The sequence below is a fragment of the Notamacropus eugenii genome, chromosome 2 (genome assembly GCF_028372415.1).
Source record: "Notamacropus eugenii isolate mMacEug1 chromosome 2, mMacEug1.pri_v2, whole genome shotgun sequence".
NCBI classification, from domain to species: domain Eukaryota; kingdom Metazoa; phylum Chordata; class Mammalia; order Diprotodontia; family Macropodidae; genus Notamacropus; species Notamacropus eugenii.
The window spans coordinates 348,255,219-348,275,206 of record NC_092873.1 but is presented as its reverse complement, the minus strand read 5'-3'; the positions used below and the strand labels follow the sequence as shown (position 1 = coordinate 348,275,206).

The 19,988-nt window shown below is 42.2% G+C and overlaps 1 protein-coding gene across 1 annotated transcript in view; it reads right to left on the bottom strand.

Moving 5' to 3' along the window:
- PLEKHM1 (pleckstrin homology and RUN domain containing M1) overlaps positions 1-16,860 on the bottom strand; it is a 39,562-nt gene extending 22,702 nt beyond the window's left edge. The window contains exons 1-5 of the mRNA XM_072645953.1: positions 16,772-16,860; positions 7,116-7,308; positions 5,559-5,806; positions 4,021-4,644; positions 1,353-1,641 (exon numbers count right to left, since the gene is read on the bottom strand). Coding sequence (XP_072502054.1) covers positions 1,353-1,641; positions 4,021-4,644; positions 5,559-5,806; positions 7,116-7,163 — 1,209 coding nt within the window. The 5' untranslated portion in view covers positions 7,164-7,308; positions 16,772-16,860. The remainder of the gene's footprint in view (positions 1-1,352; positions 1,642-4,020; positions 4,645-5,558; positions 5,807-7,115; positions 7,309-16,771) is intronic.
- Positions 16,861-19,988: the final 3,128 nt, after the last annotated feature.

Genomic DNA, 19,988 nt, shown 5'->3' with positions numbered 1-19,988 from the left:
ACTTTTCACTCACTGAAAACTGTCTTTCTACAGCTCTGTTTCCATGGTGTTCAGTGAACACAATCACTTTTGCTTTGAAGCCTGCAGAATAGTTTTTATATTCACCTATTATCAGAAAGAAATGCTTCGCACTTTAGTGTATTGCTGGCAAACTGTACAGTTTGGCTAGCATGGAAAGATGTAAGTCTTACCATATCACATGACTTCATCATGCCAGTTTTGCCTGCCCACCTACTCCCCTTGCATCTACAACTCTTCATTGGGTTGAGTGATAATACCTTTAGTAGTGCAGTACTCTATACAAACCATGTAAGTCAGCTTTCTGAAATCTACTGACAATGCATGTGCACTGAGAATTCTAGGCTCACGGCTCACAATTCATTAGAGATAAATGTGGATCCACATGCCACTTGTGAATACACTGCCGCTTCTGTTTACCTTTTAAGTGGCATGACAAAAGGAATTACACTACGCATCGATTACGTGATGAAAGGTTATAAATCAACTTTTGCACTAAAAAGACAGGGTGCAACAACTATGTGGTGAAATATGATATTCTTTCTCCATATCTGAATGGTGCATTTTAGGGGCTTCAACCTACTAACTCTTTTGGAACCAGTACACCCAAGAGGAGCTCTGGGAACTGAAGAAGACAGGGACCCAGAGCCAAGACCTCAGTCCCTCGGGTTGATTCTTCACTGGTTTTATCACACTCAGCCTGAGATCTCAGGGTGAGCTTAACCATCAAACACTAATGGGGGTGGGGAAAGAAGGGGGGAAGAGAAGGGGTAGAGAAAGATGCTGCTGCTCAGAGCCAGGACACAGGCACTGAGGGAGGAAAGCGCACTAAAAACAGGCTGCTCCCCAAAAAAGCCCCCAGGCTGCTGGTAAGAGGCATAGTTTTAGTTAATCTCAGCAAAAGTCCCACTCTATCTCCATTTGCCGTGGTGCTGCTGCCTTCCAATCGCAGTTCAGTCATAGAGATTAGAGAAGTTAGTTGGCACCTCTAACCCTACCCAGCACAATACTTATGTGTATGCATCCTATCTCTCCTATTATACTGTATGCTTTTGAGGACAGATATTATGTATTTCAACTATGTAACAACCAAGAAGGGCCTTGCACATGGTAGGTGCTTAATAAATGTCTGCTGAAATGAAATTTAGAATTGGAAGGGATTTTAGAGATCATCTAGTAAACCTTTCAATATTTTACAGAAGAAGAAACTAAGGTTAAGAAAAGTAAAGTGACCTGAAAGGACACGGTCTTTTCACTACACCAGGCTGCCTCCCAAGCAGCCCTCCACCAGGGTCAATAACTAGTGACCCAAGAAAACAACGTGCAACACATACTGGAGAGGGAGCAGACGAAGCAAGGTAATAATCCATCTCTGAGCTGTTATGCTCCTGGTTCCTCTCCTGGCCATTTGATGCACAGGGTGCTCGAGTCTCTTCCTTAGAACTATAAAGCTGCAGGGGTGAACTTCTGCCTGCATGATCCATGTCAGTCAAACAGGGCTGAGGCAACCTCAGGGCACTTGAAACCAGGGATACTGGCACTTGCTTGTGGTTGATGTCCAAAGGGCATCTTGGAGCAGAGAGTAGTCCTGCAGATCCATCCAAATGCAGGTGTGCTGTAGTGCTAAAAATGAGAGAAGGAAGAGATCATTAAAGTGGAGGAACCTCTGATTCTGAGGTTGTTCCCATGGTTGTCACCAAATTAACCTGTGCCTTGCTGAATTCAAAACAAAAAATCCCAGAGACATGTGTATGACAAGTTATCAGCTAATAGTAGAATAAAAAAACCACAATCCAATTTCCCTTAGCACCCTTCTATTTACTGTTCACACACTGTGCTCCTTCTCTACACATGGTACCCCATTTTCCTGATGTGTTAAAATCCTTTTCCAGGAATTAGAAGATCAGAGGTTAGGAAAGGGTGGAAGGGAAGGCAAGGAGTGATGAGAGCAAAGGTCACAAAACATTTACAGTGTGTATAAGGAGGAATAGGAAATGGAGGTTGGGCATCCACCTTCAGTAAAACCCAAATGTCAGGGAACAGGATCTAGGAGTATGGTGACCACTGCTTATTAGCTTCTGAGCTCCATAGCCTTGGGCAATAGAGAGCTCACTAAAGCTATTCCTCAAGGACAATCATTTACTCCAAATGTTATCTACTGGAAAGTAATGAAGGCAAAGTAGTCACTGATGGAGAAAAGCACGCCTGATGGTAACTATTTCAGAAAGCCAGGGTACCATAAATAACAAGAACAACGAAGGCTCCACAGAGATTGTGCTGCTTGTTCAACTCTGCATTCAAGAGATGTGGAATCAGCTCAGAAGGTATTTCAATGGGTTTCTAAGCAATAACAGAGAAGGTAACTTTTGCACCAGTAAAAGCAACAGAGTGGTGGGGCAGAGAAAAAAGGATAAATGGAGGTAAGATGGGTGAGAGTGCTGAAACGAGTAAATCAGAGTAGGGATAGGTGTGAGGGAAGTTGCTGAAAACAGGGAAACCCTTCCTTCCTTAGAAATTCTGAGTCAGAAAGTGCTGATACAGTGCATCATCGTCATATTGTGATATAATCTTACACACTAGCTCTCCTGGGGGAGGAGTGAGGTCTAAGAGGGTTCTACCTTGTATCTGAAAAAGACAATAATGCAGAAATAATCAAAAAATAAGTCTAAAAACAGGTAAAAATAACTTTTGGAAAGAACTCCTTTTATCTCTCTCTTCTAAGAATTCAAGCACAGTTTTATAAGCCAACCATTTTTCCCTCTATAGTCTCCATCTTGCATTCCATTTGGCCACTGGATTATTCCACTGTCAAATACAGGATTCTCAGATGAGTAATGAAGTTTTTTGGAGTATAGCCCCAACACAGTAGCAGCAACACATCTAGTCTACCAGCAGGAGAGAGCCACAATGACTAATAGAAACACTGAAGAACCAAATTTGAAAATCAGGGCTATTCTAATAGGAAGCTGGAACAAGGGAGAATCCAGTCCTGCTTCTGTGTTCCTACCTACAACTAACAAAGGAAAGAACAGACTCCTTAATTGAGATAGGGGTATAAAAAACAAGATTCTTTGGGTTAAAGTGATATTTTTAGCACTATCAATTTAATTCTAAAAACAATCTCTAGAGAAGTCAAACTTGTAACTTGGAGTTAGTCAAGAACTACTAATAACACCATGGTTGTGGTAAAGATAAGAACTTCTGCCAACCAATTTTAAGTATTTCTACACTATCTGTCCCAGAGGGAGGCCTTCTTCTAGCTCTGAAACGGGCAGCTTTTTCACAACCAGTCGTCTAGCATGAGGTTCTCGATATGGTCCTCAATAACCAACAGCACCACATAAAGGGGTATTTGATTGGTTTTTAGTACTGAGCTTCCCAAACACTTAAAATGTTTAATTCAAAGGTCTGGAAAATTCCAGCCACAAGTCTGGCTGAAAAGAGGTAGGTCTTCCAGCCAAAAGGTTGTGAGGATATGACAAAGAGAAGGATGACTGCTGTACGAGAGGAAATAAAGGCTTGTGATACTGTGGGAGGAAGAAACAGTAAGGGGGGTTAAGCAGAGCTCTGGTAACTCGCATCTACAGAGATAAGCTTTTTCTTCAATTAACTCCATCAAATTTATTCAGACCAGTATTTGAGATGTTTGACTCCACCGTAACCATTCCTAACCCCTTCAACATCTCCTTCCATTACCACCACGAAGGCAGGCTCTTCTGGAGAGATGGGTAAAATCCTTGATCACTGCACCCTCTCCCCGCCTATGCCTCTGCCAATGTAAGATTCCTCTTTGCCAAACATGACCATGACTTCCTTCAGGAAGTCTTTTCTGACCAATCTCACCTGCCTCTGATCACTCCTCTTATAACTGTTTACACCCAGTATTTAGACATCGTAGATTTGGCCACCTATGGGACTACATTTCTTGAAAGAAGGGATGTCACAGTAGAGTGCTGTGCAGTGGCCATCAAAGGCATGATGAATGAATAAATGAATACTTACTCTTGCAAAGACCTGTCTGAATCAAAGGTATTTGCAGTCCCTAGGTCTGAGTCATAGGACATGGGCTCCTCAGAGCGGGCAGGGCTCCTGGTGCCATTCTCTTGGAGGAGGCAACTGTCTGAGTTCAGGCTGCAGGACAACTGAGAGAAGCTGGCTGTGTTGAGGCTGAGAGAGGAGGAAGTAAGCTTCATGCCACATCTAATTTTATTGCTTGAGTGCTGGACCTCAATGTCCTCAGAGCCTGAAGACTGTGAAATGGAATCCAATGACTTTTTCCGATATAATTCTGCACCACCAGTTGGTGAATCCAACTCCGATAGTGGGCAAAGGCCGGACAGTGCCAGTGGCGTGATGGTCCACTCATTTAGGATGGCAGACTTATAGGAGAGTTCAAAGGACAAGGAAGTCAATCCTTGTAATAAGCTAAGGAAGATCTCACTCTCCTCGGGATCTAGTAGCAAGGCTGTTGGCTGATAGTATTTACAGAGCTGGGACTTCTCCTGTAGAAGCAATTTCAGGTAGCATTCCATCAGGCCATCATTCAGGGCCAACCGCAGCCAGGCCCGGCAGCGGCCAACATCTGTATTGATGAAGGTCAAATGCTCTAAATCGGTAATTGTGTTTCTAGGAAATAGGAGGAAAAAGTTCATTTCAAACAACTCAGAGCACAAATAAAAGTAGTACAATTTTATAGACTAAGCAATAAATAAGCTCATAGAATTACTCAAACAGGTTTCATAAGTGTTTGCTGGAGAATATATCTATTAAGGCAGTTTAAAATATGTAGGGTATATACTCAATGTATTAAAGTCAACACATCATAGAAGACACTAAAGCTTTGTTTTTTTATCCATAAACCTTACCTTAGGGCCTGTCATTCCTTCAAAAACTACAGACTACCTACTACGTACAAGGTGCACATTGATGGATACAAAGATATTAACCCTCAAAATCCTTGCCCTCAAGTATCAAGTGGTCCAGTAGATGAGGTAAAATATGAACAAATATCTACAATACAGGGCAATTTAGATTAAACTGAAGAATTTAAATGGTATAAAAATATGAAGGGAGTGTTTCAAATTGGGATGAGCATTTTTATATATAAGGCACCGTGCTGACACTGAGAGATGGAATTACAACTGCAACATTCTTCTGTGTCCTATACCTATATATTGCACATAGCACAGTGATATATATGTGAAAAACACTCAATAAATACCTCATTTATGAATACCGCTAGTAGAGAATTTAGCTGGAAGTATATCCTCAATACATTCATTCCTGGTTCACAGCTAGCTTTCCAGTTCACTCAGACTCCTGTCTTGTTTCTCTTACTGTGCACAAAGCCTATGAATGTTTCCTAGAAGGGCATCATTCTTTATCCCCATGTTATTTGTAGATTTTTCTAGCAGATTAGATGGCAGCTGAGGATATAAGTTTGGGAGATTAAAGTATTTCCATGTACTAGTATCACACTGTGACATTCCTTTTCCAAAGAGAAATGCACCTATGTTCCTGTCATGTTATAGTGCTCTCACCTGTGAGTAATGATTTTCAGGAGAGGCCAGAAGGCTGGCTGAGGGAGAAGTGTCTGGCCACCTTTTTTCTTCCTCTTTCCTCCAGCATCAGCCTTGATGTACCTAGCTTGCAGGCCATGGATGAACACAGCCTCCAAAGCACTGCACATGACGTTGGCATCTCCATCTTCACTGGTGACAACAGCATCAGAGGCCGCATACTGTTTCTGCAATGCCTTCACAGACCCCACCAGCTTCTTCTTAATCACCTGGAAAGTAGCCAACATACCAAAGGCCTTTAGAAAACTATCCCTCAGTGGCCTTCTGAGGTCACTCACTTTACCAAATGCTCCCAAAACATGGGTGTCAAACAACAGTCCCTGTCTGCCATCAGCTACCACTCTGCAAACCTTAGAACAGTCTTTGGAATTCTTTGCATAGACCTTTTTTTAACCTTAAGAAGCACTTTTGCCCCAAGTGAACTTAGGCACTGTCACCTCACTCTGGTTCTCCATGTTTTCATTTGCCAATCCTAAAAGGAGATAACATTCATGGAATCACACATTCTGAGCTAGAAGAGACCATCGAGCTTAACCCCACTCCCTACTCTACAAATGAACAAACTGAGGCTCAAGAAGGCAAAATGACTTGCCTAAGATCATACAAGCTTTTATGTAAAAAATCTCATAAAAACAACTGAATTTACATATTACTTTAAAGCTTACAAAAGGATTTTCCCATAGAACGTGGGAGTCATTAGTATTGGGGGTTCAGGGGAGTGACATCACAGTTAACTGGTATCAGAGCCAGGACAGGAATCATGGTTTCATGGCTTCATTTCTACAAATGTGTTATCATCACTATTCCCTTGGAGTTTACCCTGAGATTCCAAAGGAACTATGCCAAGGAACTGATGGAGGCATAAATGGAAGGCAGAAGGGCTCGACACAATTCTGATGAGATTTAGCTCCTAATCAGTGAGGCCAGTGCATGAGCTCAGGCAAAGCCTGAGAAATTAGACAGGAGGCCCAGGAGGCAATCACGCAGAACATGTAGGAAAAGAGCATTCCCCACTATCATATATCTGAACTTCTGGTGGGGTCCAGTCCAGTCATTGTTCTTAATGACTTTTCCCTCCATGAGTCAAGCTTGAGACCTGAGCCCAGATGATACCTATGAACTTAGCTGGGCTCATGTTTTCTACATGAAAGAGAAATAAAAGGGGGTGATTATGGGTAATTAACTTGCAGAGGAAGATGGTAGCATGTATTTTTAAGTCAGGATTACATTAAAAAGCAAACCACCTGAAAAATTCTCACCTATTTCTATTTATCATAGATTGACTGTGACAGGATAAGAATCTTCAGTGGGGTGCTCAGACAACAATAACTGGGCAATCTTTTGGGGTTACACTCAGGGGTAGATTTTTTTTTTTGAAAGTGAAATATGTTTGCCCACTTCCATAAGAAATTACTGTAACTTCGTTAGAGAAAAGCTAACGAAATGTCCAAACCATCTGCCCAGTTTCTCTCCTTTTTTATCTCTGTCTCCACATTCTTTTCTCATCAACCCACTTACCGGGATAGATGCCTTAGGGTCCAGCTCGTTTTCCACAGCTGAAAGCATGTCCAGTCCTCCAGCATTCACTTAGATCGTCACATGACAGCTATGGCACAAAAGAGCATCCATAACACAGAGTGAACTCAGCTTCTCATTTCCTCGTACTTCTCTTCCCATGGTGTTCTTCCTCTCTGGCTATTCTCCAACGTACCTACCAGGGGGAAGCCTGAAGTTAACAAAACATGTTCTTTTGAAAAAGAGAAGTGAAAATGGAAGTTTTTTTCAAAAAGGAAACAAGTGGAAAAAGGTTCTGGGAGATGAAGAGGCCTATTAAGTACACATAAGCCAACTCCTGGGACAGCAACATGATCACTTTCATTCTGCACCTAAGGATAACTAGGAATCTTGTAGTATCAGGAAAGGGGTAAAGCCTATTTCACAGAATCATGAAATTTCGAGTTGGAAGGGAATTTCCAACCAAATTTAATCACAAAACTGAGGTCATGACCAAGAGCAGTAAAGACCAAGGAATTGACTCAATAACTCAGAATCCATATTTGAGGGCAGCCCATAATGCAGGCTGGGCACTGCAATAGCTTCCCTCGCCTCTGACACTTTTCTTTTTTTTTAACTGGCTCAGCAGTCAAAATGAAAGAGGTTTGGTTAAGTCGTGTTGCTGCTTTTGGTTCTCTTTCAGGATGAGGGCTCATTTTTAGTGTCACCATTTTCTTTTTTTACTTTCTGCTGTGAGAAGCTCTTGTTTAAAAAGTCCCTCTTTCCCATCATGCCACTGTGCCAATCAATCAGCAGAGCCCATTATTGGCATAGGTCCATGAGAACCACATTCCCAGCCCCTGGTCGAGGACAAGACAGGACAAGGCTATCAGGATATCTGGTTTTCTCCATGAAGAGAGACTCATGGTCCTCAATCTGAGGATGCTGTCTGATAGCCTGGTCTCTCCATCATCCCCATAGTAATAACACTAAAATATATATTGGTGCACCAATTATGGACAGTAAACTGTGGGAGATAAGACGTGGTGATATCAAGAGTCAAGAAACTTACTATCTACTATCCAGTTGTTAAGATAACACAAACATATTAAATAACAGAAGACTTAAGACAGCAATAACACGGAATGACAAAAGTACCTGATTAAGTGTCAAATTAGTGAGTAATAGGGAAAATAGTTGCTGAAAGAATTCAAGAGAGATCATTGCAGGCTTGAGTAGTTTGGAAAGACTTTAAGAAGAGTTAGTGCTGGGTGTGGTGGCACATGCCTGAATCCCTGCTCCTGGTAAGGCTGAAGCTGGTAGATCCCTTGAGCTTGGGAATTCTAGGTCACAGTACAGCTAAAGCCAATAAGGGGTTCTCACTAAATTCAACCCCAATGGGGGGAGTTCCCGGGAATAGGTTGCTACCACACTACTTATGGAGGGACAAACTGGTCCAGAAATAGTCACTAATCAAAGTTTCCATTAGCCTTTCCACAATCATCCCCGTAACAATTCGATCAAAACACATACTTGTTGGGTACTAGTCATCTATAACAAATTGTGGGGGATAAAAAGACATGGTAGTACCTAGTCTCAAGAAACTTACTGTCCACTTGGAAAGATAATACAAACACATAAAATAACAGAAAACTTAAGGCAACTACATAAAGCATAACAAAAATGGGATTGGGCCTGTGATTGGACACTGTACTTCCAGCATGGGTAAGATAGGGAGATCCAGGCAAGAAAAAAAGTGAGAGAACAAGAAAAACAGGTCGAGGATTCAGGCTTGGCCTTAAAGAACTTGTAGGATTTGAAGTGACATTAATTCATCCAAGGAACTAAAAAAGTAAGTTTGTGTGTGCACACCCATGCATGCAGGCATCCCTATATATTTGTACTGCTAGTTAAGTTTGGTTGAAATGAAATGGTGCATTTGTGTAGAGGAACAGTGGAATAGCAGTCTGGAAAGCGCAGGCTGGGGATGGAGTGTGGAAGCAAGCTCTGCTGCTACCAGTGGGTGGTGAGGAAGATTCCTGCTTTGGCTGCCATTTTAAACTCCTTTATGATGACAGTCTCTGTTGGCCACCAGTAATAACACCACCATGCTCTCCTGAATCCTTCTACCCACTCTCACAATTACCACACTCTCAGCCACTACTTGTGAAACTTAGGAACACATAGCCTTCAATCTTAGTTCTTCCTCTTAGTTGGTAATCAGGACAAGAAAAAGTTGCCATAGGTAAACATTTTGCTGCAGTTAAACATTATAGGCTGTCCCTAAAATTACTCTTAAAAATCAAACTGTCTTTGGATGCTCAACTCCTCCATATTACTACTTGGGGCCACCAATATTTCAGAATGTTTAAGATATTTATCTTTTCGCACTGTTGGTACCCAAACCCTCCAACTCTACCTCTTATGTATCTGGTATTGTCTTGTTGCCCAAGAACCCTCACTTAAGTCTACCCTCCCTAGACAGGGTTCATGCTCCAAAATTCTTTCTCTATTTGTTCTTCAAAACTCATTCCCTCAAGGCCATGACCTGCTCCAGACTCATTTGTAATGACAGGTAAATACTAAATAACAGCCTCACATATCATTCATGGGTATTTGAGGATGAGTCATTTTAATAATGATAGAATTTCTATCTGCAGGGTATATTGATATATGGAGGTGAAGGATATTCTCCCCCCTCCTCAATTCATATTGTGTATTTCAGCCACCAACGTGTCCAGCCCTGCTGTCACCTCTAAGTCCTTCTCACACCTAGTACAGAAGTCAAACCATACTAATTAGGAAGGTAGTACTTAGTACAGTATACTTAATAAGGGCAGTAGGAATTATGGATTTTTTTAAAAAAGAGAAATTCAGTTTTATTACTCTAACACAAACTACTAATTGTTAAGAGCTGTACAGCTACTTTTGCTTCAATAGATAAAATTCCACAGTTAACAAACTAAATACAAATTTGGTGCTAAGGCAGTTCTAAAATAGTGTTTCAAAATTGTTCTCTTGGGAAATTCCATTCAAAGTGCTCAAAAAATACAGAAAATATCTGCGAGTCAAACTCAAGATTTATATCTAAGAGAACTATAAAATACTCTTTACCAAAAAAAGGAAGAAAAATAATTGGAAAATTCATCTTTCATGGTTAAGACTGACAGCATAATAAAAATGATGCTAAAATTAATTGACTGATTTAATGCTATATTAGAGGAGTTACTTTGGAGAATTAGACAAAATAACAAAATTTATTTCGGGGAACAAAAGACTAGAATTTCAAGGGGAGTAATAAAAACCAGAAATAATGGGGATATAGCATTACCACATTTTAAGCTATATTTATAAACCACTAGTCATCAAAAAAAAAAAGGAAAGCAGATGAGTAGAAAAGACTAAAGAATCAGGACCTAGAACACAACCCATGAAATACATTTGTTAAATCTAGGAATACAATATATTTGAGGAAGAATTTCAACGTGCTGGCAAAATTGGAAAACAACTTAGTAGGGGTAGCCCACTATTGTATACCATATTTAACAGTAAGCTAAACATGGCCACGATTGAATCATAAAAGTTCACATCATTTAAAAAAAATTAGGGAACATAAGTATTCTTTTTTTTTTTTTTTTACAACTATAGTTGGGAGAAAATTCTTAAGCGAACAAGGTAATTATAATGAGATAAAATGAACAATTCTGACAATATGAAATTTAAAAGCTACTGAATTGCTAGAATCAGTGGAGCTAAAATAGGAAAAACTGCCAGAAGGGAAAAATATCTTTGATAAAAGTCTGATACTCAAGATGGAGACAGCTTAGTTGAATGCATAGAGAATTGGCCTTGGAAAGGCTAAGGCACAGTCAGGAAGTCTGACCTCTGACAGTAATGATTGCTGGACTACCAGGAAACTGTCTAACTTCTCAGTACCTCATTCACCTTTCTAAGATTGCAACTTACAGGGGAGCTGCTGCTTTATACTGAAATTATACACATATAAACTACGTGTGTGTATGTATAAATAAACTATACGGATGAAATTTAACATTTTATTCTCCTCAGCAACACCCCAGCAACCCAAGATATACATAGGGAACTGATAAATGTTCAGCAATTTATGAATGATCAATAATCATATAAAACTACTCCATGTTATTAATAAGAAAAATGTAAATTAAAACTCAGGTTTCACCTTATGCCTATCCAATTGACAAAGACCAATAACCAATAATAAATAATCAGTGCTAGCCAGTTTGTAGGAAGACAGGCACATTAATATACTATTGCTAAGTACTATGAATTGACCAATCAGTCTGAAAAACAACTTGGAATTATTTCACTACAGGACATATATCCCAAGGATATATGCTTTTAAAAGATGTTTTTAAAAGTTCTCATACATACCAAAGTATTCATAACATCACTTTTTTTGTGTTTGATAACAAAAACCTGGAAACTAAGTAGGTGTCCATGAACTGGGGAATGGCTGACCAAATTATAGTATATGAATGTAAAAGAACATTACATGTTGTAAGGAATGATGACTATGAGGAATTCAGAGACACATGGAAAGACTTGTATGATCTGATACAAAGTGAAGTAAAACCAGAAGACTATATAATATGTAATTACTACAATAAAACAAAAAAACCCACTGAAAGACAATATTGACCAATTTTAATGACTGCTATAAGGCGCAGAAAAACAGATGACAAGACACACTTCTCTCCTGCGTATGGGGCTGGGAAGGAGACAGTCTCCAAGTGTGACTATCACACATTTCTCAGATGGCTAGGTGGTCATGTGGCCTTGGTATTTCTCTCCCCCACCCTCTCAGTCAGTCTGGCAGACCAGGCTGCAGCAACAGTACAATAAAAGTAAGTCACAGCAGAATGAAGAAAAACAAGCATAATTCATTCCCAAAGGGAATAGGGAGAAGTGTGCATGCTGAGGGAATAGGAGAAATCATGAAAAAAAATGCAGAGGCTTTGCAAATCATGGTGTTTTGAATATGCATGAAAGTCCCCAATCAAGCATCTGCACCAGCCTTCTACTTCCTCCTCTCCTAAAAGCAGGACTACAAGAGCGAAAGGCTGAAGTGGTAACAGTTAAGACAAACCCAGATGGGAGGCATAATTCTCTATGATTTTTTTTAGTGTGTCAAGATTTGCACAATAGATTCAAACCCAAGAACATAATGACTCAGCACTATTTTCTGGAATTTGCTGCATACCTTCCTTCCCTGGATGTCAAAGTCATTCACTTTCCCCACCTTTATTCTTACCAAGCCCCTGAGAGAGTGGAAACAAGCATGTTAAAAGCATGTAAACCCTGGTAGAGCTAGAACCCAAATCCAGACCTCCCATTTTCCAGTCCCCTGGCTCTTTCCTCCATTTAGGCATCCCCATCCACTTCGACCCCTACACTTGGAACACTTGTCTCTGGTGCCCAGGACCAAAAGAAAAGAAAGAACAATTCAGAGGATAATTAAAATTGAAAAGAGGAAGTATAAAACCTGGATATCTCTACTAATGGCTCTAAAAATGTTAAAATCCATCAGAAAGAGGCAATTTCTGCTCTCTAAATAAAACTTCTCAAACCTACCACCCAACACATAGGAAATCTCTGAACCAACAGCCTGGAATGCAGCTATTGTACCAATACATGAGTCATGCTTTTTCTGTTGGAAAATAATGTCCAAGTTATCTAGTGATTCAGAGCTCAGAAAGGCAGCTAATCATCCAGACATGTGAGCACCTGGTGAGTAAATGGCCTTGGGGCCAGAGACGGCAGGCTGCAGCTCTGAGGCCTTTCTTAATACTGCTGGGACCTTTACTTTTCTTGAAGCTGAACAGTCAAAGAAAGAATATCATTTTCATGTGATACTACAAGCTGGCAAAATTTGTGTTGGTGCCTTTCCCACCCCTTCACCTCCAGCTTTCCTAGTAGGTACCTAACCAGGGACTCATTCTTACAGGAATGTGCTTTCAAAAGATCCATATTAAGGTGCTAGTTGATAGAGTTTTGCATCTGAAAGAAGGAATGTTGAAAGCTCAACCCTTTCAAAGGAATAAAATTACCATGGAGTGAAACAGCCGGGATGGAAAGTCTAGGTGAGGAACCCTCATTGGCCTGAGAGAAAATCAAATAAAACTTTCCAAGTGGCTTCTTATTCCAAGCATGCAGAAGAGAATCGGTTTAAGTGGCAGCTATTGGGGAAAAGTCCAAACACTGACTGAATTCGGAGGGAGTATTTGTCCAGCTTCCACCAGTTTGTTTTTTTTTTAAAGAGGTAACAATTTCTAGATAACTCTCAGGGCTCCTGCACTAGTTCTGGAATCATTATGTTCCCTGTGACATCTGGTGAAAGGAAAAAAATAACCCAAACCCAAACCTCAAAAAAGAAGAACTGATTTCCAGCAGTCTGTATGGCAATACCTTCCATTTCCACAAGAGACTAATCTGTTGTACAAACTACATATATCACTTCTTTTGTATTCATCACTTCCCCTATTATCGGTGTTTAGACTCATTTCTATGAGCTACGAGATTGGTGGGTTGTTGGTGTTGGGAGATGGCTAATTCATTACACCAAAATGACGAACAAGTTGATAAGGCACCTTAAAATCACTCCTGTGAACTGCAGGTACCCCCTAAGATACAGCATTAGAGTAATCCTTCCATGTACCATCCAGATGTCAGTCAATAGGAAATGACAGCCTGGTTTGCTCTCTTAGGAAGCGTACATGTGACATGTTGCATGCAAAGTATTTGATGACACCTGCCATACCAGTGATTGAGACAAGGGATAATTTAGCCAGAAACACAAATTCTAGGACTAAGCAGATAAGGACTAAAGATTGGTCAAATGATAAAGCCAGAGTCCAGTTATGGGAGTTTTGACTTTTCTGGACCTAATCAGAGACAGAGCTGGGGTGGACAGCAAACTTAAGGGACTTATAAGCTAGGATCAGAGCAAGTGTATAAGTAAATAGGAGTTCGGGGTACAGGAGAATCAAGAAGTTTGTAAAACAGAGAGATGAGAAAGGCAAGGCTTAGCAGGTAAAACTGGCCAGACTGACAAAATAGGGCAAGATGGGACTGTCTTAGGTTAGGACCCTGGGTCTAGGTCAGCAGTCACATAAATTGATTCTTTTTATTTATTTCGAATATATTTATATATGTCCTTGTTGTCTCCTCCATTAGAATTTAAGTTCCTGGTGAGTAGGGATTGTTTCATTCTTTATATTTGTATCTACACTGACTAGCACAAAGTCGGAATGTAACAGAATTTTGTTAATTGACCAACCAATCTGACACAGAGGTTGGAAGGAGAGTCAACAGATTCAGTAGTAACTGAAGTGCTGTAAGTAGTGTTGGGGCCTGGAGACAGTGATCTGAAAAAGAAGTCCTAACCAGGAGCAGGGCTAAGTAAGAGGTGGGGAGTCTGGACCAAAAAAAGACCAACCCCCTTTAAACTCCTCTGAAACATTTGGCACTGCTGCTGACTACCCTCTCCTAGATATTCTTTCCTTGAACTTTCTGTTTTCCTATTCTCTCTTGGTTCTTTCCACTGACAGTCTGACAGTTTCAATATATCACACAAATCTGTCTACTGGATTTTTATCGAAGTCAAATCCAGTAAGTGTGGTTGTACATTAAGTTTTTTTTTCTTTATACTCACTTGGTGATCCCTCAGCTCACATGAGTTCAATTATTATCTATATGCAGATAAATACACGCACGCACGCACGCACACACACACACACCCGATAGTCCTAGACCTTCTACTACACCACCTATTAGATATTTTGAACTGGAGCTCAAATTCAACAAGCCCAAAATAGAATTGTTTCTCTTTTCTCTCAAAACGACTTCTTTTCTGAACTGCCCTAATACTGTACAGGGCAATACCATCCTTCATGTCACCCAGGTTTGCAACCTCAATGCCACGCTTTTGTTGTTATTTTTCAGTCTATACAGTTGTGCCTAACTCTTAGTGACCATATTGAGGATTTTCTTGGCAAAGGTACTGGAGTGGTTTGTCATTTCCTTCACCTGCTCATTTTACAGAGGAGGAAACTGAGGCAAACAGGGTTAAGTGACTTGCCCAGGGTCACACAGTCAGGAAGTGTCTGAGGCCAGATCTTCCTGAGTTCAGATGAGTCCTCCTGACTCCAGGATTGGCACTCTATCCACTGGATCACCTAGCTGCCCCAATGTCATGCTAGACTCCCTCCTTCTCACTCACCCTCTTATATCCAATCAACTAACAAAATCTGTTATCTCTATCCACACAGCATCTCAGGCATAAGACACCCCCCTCCTTTTTTCACAAGCACCACACAAGTTCAGCCCTTCATCACCTCTTACTTGAAAAAATATTGCAGTACTTTCTAATGAGTCTCCCTGCTTCACTTCTCTCCCCTCTCCATACTGTTGTTAAAAGTGATTTTTCTAAAGTGCAGGTCTGATCATATAACTGCCCTATCCCAAAGTCCCCAAATTCTTCACTTCTTACGACTTCTAGGATCAAATACAACACCCGATTTGGCATTTAATTCTCTATAACCTGGTCTCTTTTAATCTTCCTATTTTTCTTACGTTAATCATAGCTAGCATTCACATGGGCCACAAGAACCCTATGAGAAAAGGTGCTACTGTCATCCACATTTGACAGATGAGGACACGGAGGTTAACTGACTTGCCCAGAGTTATATGGCAAGCATGAGGCAGGATCTGAACTCCAGATCCAGTCCTATCCACCATGCCACCTAGGTGGCTTTGGTCATTACCTTTACCCCAAAAAGGCGCCCCCCTCCAAACTTGCCTTTTCCTGGAGAGGGCATCACTACATTCCGATCACCCAAGCTCCCAAGCTCGATGTCATCCTCTCCTCCTCCCCTGTCCCACATGTCCAATCCATCAGCTGCCCCACTCCACCAAGCCCACAGTCCAAGCCGAAGGGCCCGTCTCTGTGCCTTCTCACCTCAGCCTCCTGGAACTCCTCAAGTTGCCCCTGCACGGGGGCTTCCCAGCCCAGTCCTGTCCTGTCCTGCCCAGCCCAGCCCAGCCCCAGCCCCCCGAAGCAGGCGCCTCTGCGTCCATCTCCCCGTTAGAACGCGAACTCCTCCAGAGGAAGGCCGGCCTCTGCGTGCCCCCTCCCCCCACGGTACCCCGGCGCTTAGCGCTTAATAAATGCTTGGCGATGGAGTGATCTGAATGGGAGAGTGGAGAACCGTGTGTGGCGGGTCAGGTTCGGAGGCTGAAACGGGGGGGTCTGACGGGTCGGGCAGAAAGCCTCGAGGGGACGCATTAGCGGGAAGAGTTGGGGGGGGGCTGAAGCAGGGGAAGGAGGAAGACGTGGGAAAGGGGGAGCCGAGGGCTTAAGAGAGCTGAAGGGAGGGATCGCGGTGAGGAGGTGGTGATGGGCTAGGGGGCAGGGAGGCCGGTCCAGGGTGGGAAATCTGGGGGAGGGGGCGTGGTGGGGACGAGCGTCAGGTGGGGGCAAGGGCACGGGCGTGCGGGGACGGCCCGGGGGGTCCTGGAGGAGGGTCCGGGAGGGGGGCGAGAGGGGCAAGCGGGATGGGGGGTCTGGGACACGGACCTTCTCTGGGACCCGGTCTGAGTTCCCTCCATCCCCGACCGCTGCCTCACGGGGACCCCAGACTCACCTCAGGGTAGACGAAGAGCACTAGAACTGCCTCCAGACTCTACCCTTGCGCCTCTGACCGGAAGCTGCGGCCTCCCGGGCAGAGAAAACAGGAAGCTGCTCCGGCCGCTGATGACGCCATCACGTCAGCCTGGAGTGAGCCCCGCCCCCTGTCCCGTGTAGCCAATCCCCGGCCTCGAGGTCCCGTGGGGGTGGGGCTTGTGGCTCGGGAGACCGCACGTGGAGGTGGCACACTCGGGTCGGGACTGCGGCTAGGGGCCGGTTATTACGCTAACCATTTGTCAGCCCCTGGGCAGGGAGACCCTGCGGAAAGGGCTCGTCTGGCGCACTCCTGCGGACTGGCTCGGCCCAGCGGCCGCTTGGAGCCGAAAGTCCCCCAGCCTCTGTTCCCGACCCTCTTTTAGGACCTCAGTTTCCTTGTGTTCAGATGACGGGGCTGGACCCACCAACCAACCTTAACTGATGTAACGCCTTAGAGAAGCAGCCCGGTGCGGTGGCTGGGAGTGCCGGCCTCAACGCTAGGAAAGGCCTGGGTTCGAGTCCCACCTGTGACACGTCCTGACAGGGTGACCCTGGAGAAGACGCTTAATAACTCACTGTGTGTGTGTGTGTGTGTGTGTGTGTGTGAATGGATAGAGAGGGACTAGATCTTTGCGATTTCATTGGTACAGGGAATATATATATATGTGTACACATATGTGTGTGTATATATATGTGTGTGTGTGTATATATATATATATATACCAAGGGTCAAGACAACAAGCATTTATTAAGCGCCTACTGTATGCCAAGCACTGTGTGAGACAAAGAAAAGCAAAATAAAACCAAAAACAGACTCACTCTCCCGAGTCAAATGGGAGAGAGGACAAACAGCTTACAAAGAAAATACAGGACAAAGTAGAGATAATCTTATTAAAGAAGGAGCTTTTAAAGGTTCTCTTTTCTTGTTTTGCAGTTTAAAAAGCCCAGCCCTTGCAACCATCATAGTCAAGTAAAACAAATGGACTCCTTTGGCAGCCTGGCGTAGACTTTGGAACTCTTCTCAGAATGTTTTTAAATGCATAAAATAAAATATACAGGCATAGAAAGGAAACTAGTGTTGAAATCAAAATATTTTTCAAAAGCAAGTTCATGGACCCCCAAGTTAAGAACCCTTGATGTATGTTGATTAAGTTGCCGAGATGGTGCTGTCCAGCATCAGTTGAGAGAGTTTGCTCTTGTTGGAGTTCCCTGTACCAATGAAATAGCAAAGATCTAGTCCCTCTCTTTATCCTTAACAATTTACAAGCATCCATTAACAATGTTGCGATCCCCATTTTAAGTGACTTGCCCAAGGTCACACATTTTTTAAGTCCAAGTGATCAGGTGAGCCCGAATCTTTTTTTATTTTTAATTAAGTGCTCTTTTTACACTACTGAGAGAAATGATAACTAAATAACCAATTATTGGAGAGATGCAGGGTTTTTTTTCCTTCCTATTTCCTCATTCTCTACTAGGTCAAATCCTTGCCTTGCCTTTCCACATAGGGTGTCATACATATCCTTACCTGCTGGTGCTTGTGCAAAGGAATATAAATTTTGATTGCTGAAACCTTCTAAGACATCTTGGGGTTTACAGGCTAGATTTCTTTCTTAAGGACCATGCCTTAAACCCAAATCACTGTGGTTCTCATTGATTGGCCAATTGATCCTAGCCCAAGCCCATGGAATCATTGTTTGGGCCCTGATTGCTCAGGGTGAATGTAAATAGCAATTGTTTCTGTTTGACCCAGAAACCCTGAGGGTATTCTCTTCCCAGAGATATATACATAGTACTATTGAGGTTCAGGAGTGCTAGGGACCCCAAAATACCGACAGGCTGGGTCCTGCTTGTATGAATTCGACTCAAGCCTTCTTAAAGCCAAAGAAAGACAAAGTTTATTAAAGATTCGCCATATTGGGTTGACTATTAAGGAGCCTAAGAATTTGTAATGCTTGTATTCACAAGCAGGCCAGATAGAATCTCAACGAGACAGAGTCTGAGCTGGATTGAATCTGAGCGCCTTCATGGAGGCAAGATGGAACTTAAATACAGAAAAGACTGTAGGAAGGATCTGGGGGTGGTCTGGTAGTCTAGGGTGATGGGAGGAGGGGTTTAGGGAGGGTCTTAAGGAGAAGTCCAAGAAGGACTTCAGTGTGACTGGCTGGGGTGACTGATCAAGGGTTGGAAACAGCTGGAAGAAATCAGGAGATATCAGACAATGGAGGGCTTGGGTGGGAAGCAGGTGGAACAATCCGGAGGTAACAGACAATGGAAGGCCAGGCTTGGCCAAGGGCAACAGATTTGAATATGAAAGGCCAGATTAAGTGGGTAGATTCAAGGGAAGTTCAGGGAGGTTCCCAGAGTCTGAATCCTCTCAGTACTATACACATGTATGTGAGTGTATATGTTATACATTGTTGACCTAAGAACTTGGTTAAAGAAAAGGCAACAGGCTAAATGCATACATTTTATGATTTAATTAATTAATTAATCAATTCCCTATTAAAGAAAACGGTAACATAATGCATTATGGAGCCAGAAATGTTCTGGCTACTGATACAAAGAATTGGGCAGCCTTAAATATGTTTTTAGGACAAAGAAGTGTTGTGTGTCCTTCAGATTTATGATCTCCATGAGTGATTAACTAGACCATTAGAAAGGAATTTCTTAATTGCATAGGTTGTAAATACAATAAGACAACAAAGTTTGACAAAGTTTCACATAGAAATTACAACCCAAGATGTCTGTGTTTTCTTTATCATTAACATGCCATAACATAGTATATGTTGATAATGTTTAATATAACATTTTGGAATAATCTCTTTGTTCTCTCTGAAGCAAACTCAGAGAATGCCTCTTCCTGTGTCGGCAGAGGCCAGCCAGGGCTGACTCTGCATTCCTTGGAGACCTTTAACCTATGACATATCTTGAATAATGGGACTTTCCTTTGTATCTTATTATCTATAGACACATACTATGTTATGACATATTAATGGTAAAGAAAAAATAGGCATCCTGGGTTTCTATTGAACATTGTTTGCCCTTTCCTGTGTCAGTTATCTGTTTGGGGCAGGAAGCCTGCCACTTACTAGTGGTGGGATTTCCTTACCACCTGGGACATATGTTTACCCAGCTTGGAATCTCAAGATTTGACTGACATTGCTTTGTTAATTGTCTTGTCTTACTGAATTTATGAT